Source organism: Myotis brandtii, unplaced genomic scaffold (assembly GCF_000412655.1).
Source record: "Myotis brandtii unplaced genomic scaffold, ASM41265v1 scaffold152, whole genome shotgun sequence".
Lineage (NCBI taxonomy): Eukaryota > Metazoa > Chordata > Mammalia > Chiroptera > Vespertilionidae > Myotis > Myotis brandtii.
In genome coordinates, this window is record NW_005355502.1 from 2089371 (window position 1) to 2106214 (window position 16844).

Consider the following 16844-nt stretch of genomic DNA (forward strand, 5'->3'; position numbering starts at 1 on the left):
ATTCTGGGATTTATTTACCTTCTATAATTGAAACTTTGTTGCTTTCGGAGCTCAGAGCCGGGCCGCGGCAGGTGGGGAACCTTGGCTTCCTTCATCACTGGAACAAGCAAGCCTCCTGCTCCCTTCAGCTGCGTGGCTGCCGGCCGCCATCTTGGTTGGGATAATTTGCATATCGCGCTGATTAGCCAATGGGAGGCGTAGCAAACGTATGGTCAATTACCATGTTTGTCTATTATTAGATAGTATTATTGTGTGTTGGTCCTTTAGGACGGTGCCTGCATTTCCAGCTGTCTCTGCCTAGCAGACAGCAACCCTCTGCTTTTCACAGCCAGATGTTATGGGGGCACCTTTCTCTGTTCTGGTATTTCCTGCTGGGGAGCCCAACTTGGGGATTAGATCCCAGAGTTCTCAGTGGCAACCCCTCACAGCTGAGATATCCTTCTGGAATTTCAGCTGCTCTCTGTGGGAGCCCATCAAGCCCTTTTGCACCTCCACCCTTCCTACCAGTTTTTATGTTGTCTCCACTTTCCATCTTTGGTTAGCAGGGTTCTCTCCAACGAGTCTTCTGTTGATTATTCAGGGTGGGGTTTTTTGTTTTTGCTTTTTTACTTTAGTTGTAATTCCAGTTTGGTTCTGGGAGCATGTCTGTGAGCTGCCACTTACTCTGCTGCCATTTTTACTCTTTATGCCTATTTTCCTCTCTATATATTTTTTCTTCTTCTTACAGCAATCCCTTTAACATTTCTTGCAATGCTGGTTTGGTGGTGGTAATCTGCTTTAGCCTTTTCTTATCAGGGGAGATTTTTATTTCACCTTTAGTTTTGAATGATATCTTTTCTAGTGAGTAGTCTTGGTTTTTAAATCCTTGCTTTGCATTACTTGAAGTGTTTCTTTGAGAAATCAGTTGACTGTCTTATGGGAGCCCTTTTAAGTAGCTGACTATCTTTCTTTTATGGCTTTTAAGATTTTCTTTTTCTCCATAACTGTTGACATTTCTATTATGATGTGTCTTGGTGTGGACCTTTTTGGGTTTATCTTGTTTTGGGCTCTGTGGACTGCCTTAACTGGTATGTCTTTTTCATTCATCAGGTTAGTCATTATTTGTTCAAATTGTTTCTCGATTCCTCTCTCTCTCTCTCTCTCTCTCTCTCTCTCTCCCTCTCTCTCTCTCTCTCTCTCTTCTCCTTCTGTTACCCCTATGATGCGGATTTTCTTTCTCTTCATGTTGTTCCAAAGGTCCCTTAAACTATCCTCATTTTTAAAGTTATGTTCTTTCTTTTTCTTTTTCTTTTTCTGTTCTGATTGGATGTATTTCACACCTTACCTTCCAGATTGCTGATGTGATACTGTGGTTCATCCAATGCACTGTTTATTTCTTTCAGTGTATTCTTTATTTCAAATATTGTATTCTTTGTTTCTGACTGCTTTTATGGTTCTATGTGGTGTGTGTGGTTTTTCATGCTGTTGAGCATTCTTATAACTATTAGTTTGAACTCTATACCTGATAAATTGCTTGCATTCATTTCATTTAGCTGTTTTTCTGGAGATTTGTCTTTTTATTTTATTTGAGATATTTTTCTTTGTTTCCTATTTTGGCTGCCTCTTTGTATTTGTTGCTGTGTATTGGGTTGATATGCTATGACTCCCAGTATTTGTAGGGTGGCTTTATGTAGTAGATGTCATGGGGCATTGTGGGAGCACAGGTCCTTCTCTGCTAGGAACTGGAACTATGTGGACACCAGGCAGTGGATGAAGACGATATGAATAGTCTTAGGCTTATAGGAGAATCTTTATTGTAGACCATGTAGCCATTATTACCAAAGAGCTATCAGATAAAACAGTTCTTCCAAGGAGCCCCCACAAAGCAGCCGCTGCTAATATAGCAGCCATTGCAAACACAGTAGCATAACTAAGCAGCCCTTGCTAATATAGTAGCAAACACAGGAGCCATACCAAGCAGCCACGCACTAGCTGGTTAACAGCATATCTTTATACCAACTCAGACAAAAGAGGCTTCTTGCCAATTAGTGACATCAATATTTGGGTTATAGAAAGGTATGCCTGCACAGTCCATACCGTACAATCGCTGTGTCCTTGCTCAGATTGGCCTTGAACATCCGGCATATTCTGGACAGGGCCCCCACACTGCAATTGGCCTTGAATATCTGGTGTATTCTAATTAGGGTTTCCACATTCTATTCCTTAACTGGATGGTCTTCTAAGGGGTACCCTGGCCCACAAGCTAGCACCTTGAGCACAGAGTCTACAACAGCAATACAAATTATAACATGTTATGACCAGTACTCTGGCCCCAATAGTAAAACTTATAAATGCCCAGCACCATGCTCCTGACAGTCCATTCCACTACTCTCGGTGCGGGTCATGAGAAAGGGCTTGTATGGCCTCTACTTCCCTATCTATCTCTTATAGGACACTGGTTATATTGCCAGGGTGGATCAAGGGGTGCAACTATAACATAGTTGTACCTGCTTCCCAAAGGGATAGGAAGGCTACCCAGGGCCCTTCTCCTGTAACAGACCATGACCAGGTCCATACTCCTTGTTCCCCCTCTGCCAATGGGGAAGGCCTTGGGTCACAACAGTTCATCTGTTGCTTTTATGCAGTCCATGCAGTGTCTGAGGATACCTCTGTATACACTTGTCAAGCCTAATTTTTTAGACTAGGTGGGTCCACCCCTAAGGTGCTCACATTTCCTGTCCCCACATGGGGTGATGACCTACTAGCCACTATTGCTTGTGCCATTGTGGTAACTACAAAGACAGCCCAGCAGTTCGTTCTAACGGCCAAAGGGCTACTTTGCCTAGTATCTGAATTGATCTACATAGCTCGTCTGTATGCAGACAATCACAGCTGTCTATGTAGTAGAGCTCTTCCCCATTAGACCTGTCTATGTACCACATGGTCTCCAGAAGAGGTGGCATACTCTCTCAGAATGGACTAGGGAGTAGTTCCTCCATAGGAGCTTTATCCCTTGACAGGATCTCATATATCACAGGACACAACAGGGTTTGCAATTCCTATGACAGAGGCCTGGTACTGACTGCTGCCCTCTGTTCCAAATAGGCCCCCCATTTTATAAAAGTTGGGGTTTGTGCCACTCCCAACATGAATGTGGTCACACAGGACTGCAAGGCAATACATATAGCTGCCAACTGTCTCTCAACAGGAGAGTATTGGCTCCCAATTTTCTTCCATAACTGCGACCAAAACCTGATGGGTAACCTTCTCCGCCCACCTGGGTGACTGCCCTCTTGATAGCTAGGTACCCTCTACTCTGGGGCTCAACCCTACATTGCCCCCTTCTAGGACAACTGACACAGGGCCATAACAGCGGTGCCAAGTGGAGACTGGACACATGCCAATACCCCAAAAGACCAACAGAAGTCTGTAACAACTGCTGGCAGCTGTGTTCAAATTCTGCAAGAGAGTCAGAAATTAGTGTAACATTATTAACACAATGGAATATTGGCACCATGGCCAACCCAGGCAGCCAAATGCCATCAAACCATGATAAATGGTAGGGCAATGTAAACATCCCTGAGGGAGGGCAATCAAAGTCCACTGTCAACCCTTTCATGCAAAAGCAACCTGTCCTTGACTCTCTGGAGCCCTGTCCATGGAGAAGGCACCAGCCAAGTGCAGGGTGATCTATGCAATCTGCTACATCCGGCACTGTGAAGTATAGCAGAGGATTCATTCTACTCAGTTCTCTGCAAGCCACGGCCAGTTGCCAGGTGCTGTCAGGCTTTTTGACTGGCCATACTGGAGAATTGTAGGAGCTGTGTGTGGGCTGGAAGATCTTCGCCTTCCCTAGCTGCAACACTATCTGTCCAATCTCCCTAAGATGCACTCTGGTATGGGAGAGAGTTGCTTGTAGCACATGGAAGCTCTGCCTCTGTACCGTCTACATTAGCAACTAGGCCTGCATATCTATCCAGGCCACTACAGAGCAAACTGCATTCTGCACCAGTATCTAACTCAGCCGTGGGCAAACTACGGCCCGCGGGCCGGATCCGGCCTGTTTGAAATGAATAAAACTAAAAAAAAAAAAAAAGACCATACCCTTTATGTATTGATGTTTACTTTGAATTTATATTAGTTCACACAAACACTCCATCCATGCTTTTGTTCCGGCCCTCCGGTCCAGTTTAAGAACCCATTGTGGCCCTCGAGTCAAAAAGTTTGCCCACCCCTGATCTAACTGGTCCTCTGGGCCCATTCCCCCAACTGGGTACCTCGGCCCATTCCTTGGCCTAGGAGATCAAACTTCTTCTCTCTGGAAGAGTTTAAAAGTCCTGGTGGCGCTCAGGCCTAGGGGTGTGCCTTCCCTCCAGACTCTCTTGGATTGCTGGCTCCACTGGCAGCTGCCTCGGGAGGACCAGCAGCACACCACTAGGCCTTTCATCTATCCTCCCTTCTCTCATTGCTTGACTTCCAAGTCGCCAGTGAGAATCAAAACCTCCATGCGCATTGCTAAAATGCTCATTACCTGTGGCGGAGGCTCTGGCTCCAAGCCCTCCTCCTCTGCCATCTTTCGCCTGCTAAGACTCCCGCTGTGGCCGCCCCAGGTAACAGCTGCCCCAGTGAAGCTGGGCTCGCCTTTGCCTCCACCCAGATCACAGAAGCTCAGTCTCTCTCAAGCTGCTCTGCTCCCTGCTGCTCTTGAGGGATCTGGTCCGGCAGCGACCGCAGTGTCTTCTCCTCTGCCACTAGCATCACCTCGTCCTGTTCCCAATTCATCAGAACCACCACTACCAGAACCCCAGCCCAGTTTGAGGAAACATGACCTCCAGCAGGGTGAATGGGGCATTTACCCCTGGATCCTGTTCATAACGCCAAATGTCAGGTGCACAGGTCCTGAACCCTGCTCACTGCACCTTTCTCCCTAATCCTGCTCAACTATGCCAACTGTGGAGTTCATGGGGCCTTCTCTGCTAGGGGCTGTACCCTGTAAATACCAGGTATTGGATGGAGAAGACATGAGGAGTCATAGGCGTATAGGAGAGTCTCTATTGTAGACCATGTAGCCATTGCTACCAAGGAGCTATCAGACAAAACAGTTCTTCCAAGGAGCCCCACAAAGCAGCCGCTGCTAATATAGCAGCCATTGCAAACACAGTAGCCTGATCAAGCAGCCCTTGCTAATACAGTAGCAAACACAGGAGCCATACCAAGCAGCTGCGCACTAGCTGGTCAACAACGCAACTTTATACCAACTCAGACAAAAGAGGCTTCTTGCCAATTAGTGACATCAATATTTGGGTTATAGAAAGGTACACCTGCACAGTCCATACCGTACAATCGCTGTGTCCTTGCTCAGACTGGCCTTGAGCATCCAACATACTCTGGACAGGGCCCCCACACTCCAATTGGCCTTGAACATCTGGCGTATTCTGATTAGGGTTCCCACAGGTGTCTAGTGTTGCAGTCTCCTTGACTACCTGAGCTGGGTGCTCTAGGAATGTCCCTTGTGTGTTTTATGTGGGCTCTCCTGATGTAATTGAATCTTGATTGCTCTTGGCTCATTTGTGCATGACATCAACCCTCAGGCTGGCTGATTGTGTGGCTGAACCCTGACCATGGCATGTGAGCTGCTTTGCAGATGCTGACGACACAAAACAGAATTCGCCTCAGCAGGTTTGCTGCCTGCTGAGATCTCCCTTTGGATATGCTGCTTGTGAAGCTTATTGAATCCTGCTCAGATGTTGTCTGAATCTGGCCACTGGGTATGTTATTTCTGGGCCTCTATGGAGGGACTCTTGGGCAGACCAGTGTTTAAGACACTGCAATTCCAGCTTGGTCCCGGGAGGAAGTGAGTGTAGCTCCCACCTCCTCTGCCGCGCCATCTTGGATCTCCTGAAATGATCCTCTGATTAACATGTAACATCCCTCTTTTTTCTCTGGTAATTTTCTTTGCTATAAAGTCAACTTTATCTGATATTAATATAACCATTCCAGCTTTCTTTTGATTTGTGTTTGCATGGTATTTCTTCAAACACTTTAAACCTACCTATATAATTAAGTTTTAAGTAAGTTTTGGTAGACATTGTATAGTTGGGTCATGTTTTGTAGACAATCTGATAGTCTCTGTCTTTTAATGGATGTGTTTAAACTATTTATTTTTAATGTAATTATTGATATGTTTAGATGTAAATGGATCATTTTATTATTTGTTTTCTGTTTTTCTCACTGCTTCCCCACCACCACCACTACCCCTGATTCCTCTCTGCAGTCTTACTTTGGGTGGCTTGGACTTCTTGGACTTCTTTCGTATTCCATTTTGTTTATTGTGATTTTTATTTTACTTTATTTTATATCTTGTGTACATTTTTATTGGTTATTATAGGGGTTACAAAATACAGACTTTGGCTTTTCAATTATTTGTAATTAATAGTTTTCAACTTTATTTGAATGTAGATATCTTACCACACCATAGGTCCTTCCTTTAGGCCAGGGGTGGGAACTCTATTTCTGCCAAGGGACATTTGGATATTTATAACAGCATTCACATGCCATAAAAAACTATCAATTTAAAATTAGCCTGCTATATTTGGTCAAACATTTAATTAACTGACAGGGCCAGATGAAATGATTTGCGGGCCATATATGGCCTGTGAGCAGGACGTTCCCCACCCCTGCTTAGGCTATAGTTGGCATAAATGACACATACATATACAGTGGGGCCTTGACTTACGAGTGTCCCAACTAACGAGTTTTTCGAGATACGAGCTTTGAGTTGCGAGCTAAAATTCAGGTTACGAGCCAGCTTCAGATACCCCACCGCTAGTTGGCGCAGCGAACGTCACAGTGAACGCCACAACATCAGCCCAGCATCACATGTCTCACTCGTTCACTTTAAGTTACGAGCTCTGTCACGGAACGAATAAAACTCGTAAGTCAAGGCCCCACTGTACTGAAAACATTACCAGAAAATATTATTTGCTTAAAATGATCTAGTGTGTTTAAAGAACCATAAGAAAATAATAGTTATTATACTTACCATTTCTGCTGTGCTTTCATTATTCATGATGTTTCAAGTTTTCTGTATCATTTCTCTTCTGTCTGAAAAGCATTCTGTAATCAGTCCATTTATGCCAATACTCTTCGCTAAAGAGTCTCTTAGTTTTCCTTCACCTGAGAGTATCCTTAATTCACAAGGATATTTTTTACTTGACATAGAAATCTGAGTCAGTGGTTCTTTTCCATTAGCACTTAAAAAAAAATGTTGTTCTTGCCCTGGCCTGTTTTCTCAGTGGTTAGGCATTAGCCTGTTGACCAAAGGGTCATGGGTTTAATTCCCAGTCAAGAGCATTTACCATGGTTGCAGGTTCCCAGGTCCCGGTGGGGCATATGTGGGACGCAACCAATCGATGTGTCTCTCTCACATTGATGCTTCTCTGTCTCTGTCTCTCCCCCTCTATAAGTCCCTCCCCCTCCTCTCTCCTTTTTATTCTCTCTAGAAATCAATGGGAAAATATCCTTGGGTAAGGACTGAAAAAAATGTTCTTGCCCTGACTGGATAGCTCAGCTGGTTGGAGGATCATCCAAATGCACCAAGTTTGCAGGTTCAATTCCAAGTCAGGGGACATACAGGAAGCAATCAGTAAGTGTGTAATGGGTGGATCTCTCTCTCTCTCTCTCTTTATCAATCAATAAAAAGATTTAAATGTTGTCCTACTGCTTTCTGGACACCATGTTTATAAAACATCAAAATTCATCTGAATTATTCCCCTATAATTTATCATTTTTCCTTTGAGTTCTGACAGGAGTTTTTCTTTGTCTTTACATTTCAGCAATTTGGTTATGATTTATCTAGATCAGGCTCAATCAGCTTTTTCAATCTATAGGTTTGTATCTTTTGCCAAATTTGAGTTTTCTGTCATTATTTCTTCAATTATTATTTTAGCCACATACTCTTTCTTCTCTCGTGTTAGAAGTTCTGTGACATGAAGTTCTCCCAAAAGTCCCTTGGGCTTTTTTCATTTTTCATAATTATTTTTTCTTTCTATTGTTCAGATTGTATTATTTCTATTTATCTATCTTCAAATTCACTGACCCTTCTTTCTGTCGTTTCTATTCTACTATTAAGCCAAATGAGCTTTTTATTTGGGTTATTAAATTTTTAGTTCTAGCCCTGCCAGTGTGGCTCAGTGATTGAGCATCAGACCTATGAACCGGGAGGTCACATTTGATCCCCAGTCAGGGCACACGCCCAGGTTGTGGGCTCGGTCCCCAGTGGGGCACATACAGGAGGCAACCTACCAATGATTCTCTCTCATAATTGATGTTTTTATCTCTCCCTCTCTGATATAAATAAAAATTTTTTTTAAATTTTTAGTTCTAAAATTTCATTTTATTTCTTCATATTTTCTATATGTTGATAATACTTTATATGTTAACTAGAGGCCCAATTCATGAAATTCATGCAAGGGTAGGTCTTGACAGCCCCAGCTGCCTCACAGCCCCTCCCCCCGCCTGCATCCGCCTTGGCCTGGTGCTGCCCGCATCCACCGCCACACACCCCCTGATCGATTGCCCCACCGGCCAGTGGCCTGGTCCTTCCTCTGCAGGGCGATCAGTGGGGCAATGGCTGGACCCCTGACCAATTGCATCGCACCCATGTTGGCTGGCCTGATGCCAGTGGGTGTCATAGTGTGGTTGTCCGGTTGGTCATTCTGCTGTTCAGTCGTTCGGTCGATTTGCATATTACACTTTTACTATTATAGATTCCAACATCCATGCCATCCTATCATTGATGTCTATTGATTGTCTTTTCTATATGAGATGAGATTTTTGTCGCTTTTTGTGTGCCAGTTGACTTTTGTTTTTATCCTGAATGTTTTCAATAATATATCGTGACACTCTACATCTTTTTTTATATCTGTGGGCTGCGGTTCCCATATTAGTTCAATCTTAATAGTGCTATTTTAGTCTCAGCCTGTGTTACCCATTGGTCACTACACATCTCAGTAGAGATTTACTCATTAGCATAATTTTTAAAATTTGGTATTCTAATTAGGATTATATCCATGTGTGCAAATGACAGGGTAAACACATGAGCTCACCAACAACTTCTAGAATGTTCCAGTTCCCAAAAATTTCTCTTTCAGTCCCCCAGCCAGAAATCACTGGCTTTCATGATCGTGCACATCCACGCGGCAGGAAGACAGACAGAGTGGTAAAGCAGGCGGGTTTGGCCCTGTGTTTTTGGATCCAGGGCTTGACTAAACTGAGAAGGCTCACCTCCCTCACCACTTGAGCTCATTGAGGGTTCCCATTATTTTCTGTTCTTGCCACCATCCCGCCCAGAAGACTTCCCATGGTCTGGGCCACAAGAGAGCAGAGGGGAAATGGGATTGGGCCTTCTACACTCTCTCAGAACGTTAGGGGTTTTCCCTTTTCCACTCCTCAAACAAGAACTAGCGGGTTTCTCCTTAATCTCATTCTATTTACACTTCACTGCATTTCCAGGCTTTGGATTGCTTTGAGTTCAGGCTAGGGAATACACAAGGGGAAAATGGTAAACTCAACACCAGTTCAGTTGTATTTCAAGTTCTGGTTCTAGTATTCTTCCTGATCCAAGTGCTGATGTGTCTTACCGTTATAATACAAATAAAATACAATAATTAACGAATAATAATACAAGAATAACTGTGTGTTTCACATACTCACAACTGTAAACTTATTTTTGCTAACCCTTGTAGATGTGTTATGATCTAAGAACTCTCTGAGGATAAAGTCGGCATCATGTAAATTCTGGCTTCTCTTTCTAGTTAAAAAGAAAATGTCGAGAGATGTACCCTATGGAAGCTGACCATATGCTGTCTACTTTTAACTTGCTAGAAAAGTGTAATACAATGTCAAAGTCACTGAGTTCAGGAATGAAGCGCAAACTCTCCGTCATGATAGCACTTATAGGAGACTCTGAGGTATTAGAGAAGAAATAGAGAAAAAGGAGGGAGGGGGGTGGGAAGGGCATGCACACATACATGTACTGAAAATGGGTTCCTGCCAGCTGATCCAGGAAACTCAGCTGACAGAAACCTGAGAGTTGAGATGAACCTTATGGGGATGTGGCCAATGATAATTAAAGAGAATTTGCATTATTGGGTGAGCTGTTATAATATGGTTTGGGATTATTTTTTCTAGTTTTTACCATTATTATTAGTCTAGATTTTGTATCTTAGTTTAAATGTGTTCCCCTCAAGTAGTAAATTATCCCACAAGTACTTTGGCATCAATTATCAATGGTCATGGAGTTGTTCTTCTGGTCTCTAGGTGGTGATACTTGATGAGCCCACAATTAGCATGGACCCCATCTCACAAAGAGCCACCTGGGACCTCCTTCACCAGTATAAACAGGACCGCACCATCTTAATGACCACCCACCACATAGATGAAGCTGACATCCTGGGTGACCGCATTGCCATCATGGTGAAGGGAACTCTGCATTGCTGTGGCTCTTCAGTCTTCCTGAAACAAATATATGGTCTCTCTCCCTTTGATCATTCTTAAGATATTAGTGTCTTAATCTTCTAACATGATTTTAATTATATTTTGTCTATTACCCAAAACTTCTTCAATAGCTTCTTCTGCTCTATTAATTAGGTCTCAGTTATCCTAATTAGTTTGTAAGGCCCTTTGTAATCTGGAGAGTCCATATGCAGGTTGGGACAAAAGTAGGTTTACAGCTGTGAGTATGTGAAACAGAGTTTATTCTTGTATTATTATTTATTAATTTTGTATTATTTTCCTACAAACAACTATAAATCTACTTTTAGGCTACCCTGTATGTACTTATTAATTGCTCTCCACCGCATATGTTCAGCCTCAGGAGCTACTTTTATTAACCTACAAAAGACTGCTTATTTCTCCCATGTTGAACCTACTGACAGTTTTCTTTGTCCCTAGAATACAGTTGTGCCTCCAAACCAATTTATTTTATTGATTAATTGGTTGGTTGATGAGGAGAGAAAGTAGAGAAATAGTGACCTTTGACCCTAGTTCCTTATTTGCCAAGTCAGTCTCTAATCCACAAATATAGCAAATGACACTTAAAATGTAGTGAAGAATGAAAAAAAAAACATACAAGTGAAATAAAACAACCCTTGACTTTGATAGGAGGTAATACTGATACACCAAGCAGTGAATTGTTGAGGGCTAAAATTAATAGTAATTGGAATCCAAAATTGGAGGGTATAAATGTAAATAAAGATAATTGAGAATGAATTGCTTCATCATTAATTTACTTAGTATTTGAGTTTATTCAACTCACATTATTTCCTCTATATCACAATGGTACTGTGATATCCACTTTATACATCATATTTAATATTCAAAACAATAGTTCCATATTATGGAACACAAATCTAGGGCCCAGATATATCAAAAGTGTATCTTAGTCATATTTATATACCCATTTAATTCTTTAAAGTTTTTGATCACCTTACAGATTTGAGTTTAACATCTGAAATTAGATTTATTCCATCTGAATTGAATGCACCTGGATGACGAGCCACATAAACATCTAAGCTTTTTATTAAATTTATTGGCATAACATTGGTTAATAACATTATACGGGTATCAAATAAACAGTTACATGGTACATTATTATATATGGCTTTGTGTGTTTGCCACCGAAACTCAAATCTCTTTTCATCACCATATATTTGATATCCTTCCCCCCAGTATCCTTTAATACCTCCTCATCTCCTTTCCTCTGGTAACCACCATGCTGTTGTCTGTGTCTATGAGTTTTTTGTTTGTTTATCTTGTTTGTTCATTTGTTGCTTTTAGTTGCATATTCCACATATGAGGGAAATCTTATGATTGTTGACTTTTTCTATATGACATATTTCTCTTTAGCATCATACTCTCAAGATCCATCAATGTTGTAAAAATGTCAGTATTTCATCTTTTCTTATGGCTGAGTAGCCTTTCATTGTATATATGTACCACATCTTCTTTATCAAATCATCTATCAGAGGACACTTTGGTTGTCTCTATAGTTTAGCCACTGTGAATAATGTTGCAGTGAACAAAAAGAGTGCATATATATCTTTGCAAATTTTCAGGTAGGTATCCTGAAGACGGATTGCTGAGTCATATAGTAAATCTATTCTTAATTTTTTTTAGAAACCTCTATACTGATTTCCATAGTTGCTGTACCAGTTTACATTACTACCAGCAATGATTGAGGGTTTCTTTTCTCCACAACCTCTCCAACACTTCTTATTTATCACTAGAGGCCCGATGCATGAAATTCGTACAAGAGTAGGCCTTCCTTCCCCTGGCTGCCAGCACTGGCTTCCCTCTGGCACCCGGGACCCAGGCTTCCCTTTGGCAGCCAGCTGGCACCCGGAACCTGGGCTTTGTCAGGAAGGTTGTCTGGAAGGACGTTCAGTCTAATTGGCACATTACGCTTTTATTATTATAGATATTCCTTGTTGATAATAGCCATTCTGACTGGTTTGGTGGTATCTCATTATAGTTTTGATTTGCGTTTCCCTAATAACTAGAGAAGTTGAGCATCTTTTCATATACCTGTTGGCCATTTGTATGTCTTCTTGGGAGAACTGTCTGACAATTTTTTAATTGGATTGTTTGTTTTTTTGGTGTTGAGTTATATGAGTTCTTTATATGTATTAGTTATTAACCCCTTGTCAGAGCTCTTGTTTGCAAATGGCTTCTTCCATTTTGATGGTTGCCTTTGTTTTGTTGGCAGTTTCTTTTGCTGTGCAGAAGCTTTTTAGTCTGATATAGTCTCATTCACTTACTTTTACCTTTACTTCCATTGCCTTTGGGGTCAAATTCATAAAATCCTTCCTAAGATCAAGATCCATAAGTTTAGTATCTATGTTTTCTTCTATGTAATTTATTATTTCAGGTTTTATATTTAGGTTTTCAATCCATTTTGAGTTAATTTTTGTATGTGGAGACAAACAGAAGTCTAGTTTTAGTTTTTTCATATGGCTTTTCAGTTTTTCTAGCACCATTTATTAAAGAGGCTTTCTGTTCTCCATTGTATGTGTTTTGCTCCTTTATTAAAAATCACTTGCCCATATATTTTTCTTTTTTCTATTAATCCTCCTGAGGGTATTTTTTTTCCCATTGATTTTTAGAGAATGTGGAAGGGAAGGAGTGGGGAGAGAGAGAAAGAGAAACATCTATGTGAGAGACACATCAAATCGGTTGCCTCCTACACATGCCCCAACCCTGGGCTGGGATTGGGCCTGCAACCCATGTACATGCACTTGACCAGGAATCGAAGCTGGATCCTTCTTTCCATGGAATGATGCTCTAACCACCGAGGTAAAACATCCAGGGCTGCCCATATACTCCTGGGTTTACTTCTGGTCTCTCTGTTTTATTTCACTGGTCTGTGAGTCTGTTTTCTGCCAATACCATGCTGTTTTGATCATCATTACTTTGTAGTATAATTTGAAGTCAGTGAGTATGACACCTCTGGCTTCATTCTTTTTTCACAGGATTGCTTTGGCTATTTGGGATCTTTTGTGGTTCCATACAAATATGATGATTTTTTTGTTCTATTTCTTTTTAAAATGCCATTGGGATTTTCTAAAATTGATTTGAGAGAGAGAGAATTATTGCTCCACTTATTTATGCATTAATTGGTTGATTCTTGTATCAAACTTTGGCATATGGGGACAATTCTCTAATCAATTGAGCTACCCATCCAGGGCCCCATTGGGATTTTGATGGAGATTGCATTAAATCTGTATATTGCTTTGAGTAATTTGTACATTTTAACTATGTTGATTTTTTTCAATCCATGAAAATGGAATATCCCTCCATTTCTTTGTGTCTTTTTCTGTCGCTTTTAATAAGGCTTTGTGGTTTTCAGTGTATAGGTCCTTCACATCCATTATTACATTTATTTTTAGGTATTTTATTATTTTTATTGCAATTGCAAAGTGAATTTAATTTTTTCTAAAACTTCGTTGTTACTATATAGGAATGTAATAAATATTTTTGATTTTTTATTAAATTTAATAGGGTTACATTGGTTAATAAAATTACATAGGTTTTAAGTGTATAGTTCTGTGTATTATCTGTATATTGCATGTGTGCCCACAATCCAAAATCAAATCTCCTTCTATCACCATACACTCAAATGGGATTTTTTGTGCATTTATTTTATATGCTACAACTTTACTGTATCTGTTTATTGTTTCTAATAGTATATTAGGTGGAGTCTTTAGGGATTTCTATAAAAAGAATTGTGTAATCTGCAAAATGTGACTATTTTATTTCTTCATTCCTACTTTGGATGCCTTTTATTTCTTTTTCTTTTATTTCTGCTTCTTGGATTTGAAGATCTAGCTCTTTCCATAGGTTTTGGAAATTCTTGTCAATTATTTGTGTGAATAGACTATCTGTTCCCTTCTCTCTCACGTATCACCTCTGGTATACTTCATGTTCTTATATTACTCTTTCTGATGAAGTCAGCTAGTTCTTGTAGAGTTGGGTTTTTGTGTGGTTTTTTTTTTTTTTACTCTCAAGTTTCTCTGTTCTTCCATATGTGTCATTTCTAGATTTCTATTTTCAATGTCACCAATTCTTTCCTCTACCTGGTCAGCTCCATTTTCTGAGCTTGCTAGTTCATTCTTTATCTCTTTTATTGACTTCTCAATCTTTAAACAGCTAAACTTTTGATAAATAATTTATTGTCACTTCTAATATTACTTACTAATTTTATGAATTATTGATAAAATAGTATACAATAGTACTACTAGATATTTGGAGACATTCAGTTGCTTCTTACAGATGCTTAAGTTTAAATATGCTTAACCTCAGTTTTAAGAGGGCAAGATAATTGAGAAGTTTATTGTGTCATCATTGATGAGAAGTGAAAAACAATTTGTATATTATTTTGTAAATTAACCAAAAATAGTTTTGGTTCCCATAGATAGTAAATAATGGATGTTGCCCCACTCTCTGGACATCTGTTGCCTCATTTTTAAAATGGAATAGCAGTGTCTTCTCTACTATCAGCCAGGTACATAAACCAAATTCTCAGCTAAGGTGATCTATTCTTAAGACCTATTATTTATTTATTGTAAATCATTTTATTTATTGATTGATTTTTTTTTCAAGAAAAGGGGAGAGGAAGGGAAGGAGAGAGTGATGGGGGTGTGGGGGTGCAGGGGAGAGAGAGAGAGAGAGAGAGAGAGAGAGAGAACGTGTTCCACTCATCCATGCACTGATTGGTTGATTCTTGTATGTGCCCTGACCAGGGATCAAACCTGCAACCTTGGTGTATGGGGACAACGCTCTAAGCAACTAAATAAGAAGTATAAATGTAAATGCAATGACCATTTAAAATGCATACACTTAAAAGCTATGATTTTTTCCTTTAATGCCAGAAAATAATTTCTCTATATATGTGAAGCACTACTTAAGTGCAAAAGTTTTCTGATTTCTTTAAGATTTCTAATAAAAGAATAATTTCTAAAATTAAAAACCTTCTTTCAACATTTCATACCTTCTTTCTCCGCTTTATCTTTTCTAACACAATATATATTTTAACTTATTTATCTTTATTATTATTTGTTCCCTTTGGCTAAAAAGAAGATCTTATGGGGACAGGAATTTTTATCTACTTTTTAAACTACTGTATCCCCAGGGCCTAGTTAATGCCTGATACACAATGGACAACCCATGATAATCAATGAGTATTTATTAAGATTACAGTTTCAGTAGTTCTAAGTAGATGAAAACAGGGGCATTTCTTTACATAACTACTGTATCTGTTTATATATTTAAACTTATATTATTATTTAAAATTTTATTTAAATTATAGGGGAAATTCCTAGCTATTCAATGTCTTGGTTTTTGGAGCAACATTTGGAAATTTTAAGTTGAACCTTCCTAGAGTCAAAACAGAATCTTTTGTGACATAACGTGTCTCCTTCCTATGGACCTAGGTAACCTGAACCATGGAAAGCCACAGTTGGTCTTACCAGATGAAAAAGTACAAAACTTCTTCATTTGGTCTTCTAAATGATTTTTCTTTATTTTTATTTATTTATTTATTTATTTATTTATTTATTTATTTATTTATTAAATTGTTTTATTGCTTAAAGTATTACAAAGAGTATTACATATGTCTCCTTTTTTTCCCCGCCCTTAACAATCCCCCGGCCTCCCCTACCCCCCAGTGTCTTATGTCCATTGGTTATGCTTATATACATGCATACAAGTCCTTCGGTTGATCTCTTACCGCCCCGCCTCCCGCCCCTCAACCCTCCCCGGCTTTCCTGCTGTAATTTGACCGTCTGTTCGAGGCAGCTCTGCCTCTGTATCTATCGCTTGATCTTTTCCTCAGATTGAAAGAGTTGCTCCACGTCTGTGGACTTCTGCTTTCATTTGTTGACTTATTTTCTGAGTTTGGAATGCACTAATAGAGATAATCTTCACAGTGAGAAATTTCCCAATTAGCAAAGTGGCTTTGCCAAGCAGGAACAAGATGATTGTATGTGCCAAAGTCCCTACCAGTGCCTGCCAGGAAAGTGGATTTGGTGTTAATTCCTATGATGAACATGTTTTTCAGGGTGGATCACTTGTACACATTCTTTGTTCAGTGGTCTCCTGACGTCTATGGGAAGGATGCCAAAGAGCAAGGCTTTGTGGTGGTGGAAAAGGAAGAACTGAATATGATCGACAACTTCTTCAGTGAGCCGACCACCAAGAGCTGGGAGGTGAGCACTCAAGTAGGAGCTAGACCAGCCGTGGGCAAACTACGGCCCGCGGGCCGGATCCGGCCCGTTTGAAATGAATAAAACTAAAAAAAAAAAAAACCG

General features: G+C 40.3%; 1 protein-coding gene across 1 annotated transcript in view; it reads left to right on the forward strand.

Annotated features, from left to right (window-relative positions):
* LOC102242513 (ATP-binding cassette sub-family A member 3) overlaps positions 1 to 16844 on the forward strand; it is a gene marked incomplete at its 3' end in the record, with an annotated part of 250551 nt that overhangs the window by 222413 nt on the left and 11294 nt on the right. Inside the window, exon 10 of the mRNA XM_014535858.1 lies at positions 10300 to 10510. Coding sequence (XP_014391344.1) covers positions 10300 to 10510 — 211 coding nt within the window. The remainder of the gene's footprint in view (positions 1 to 10299; positions 10511 to 16844) is intronic.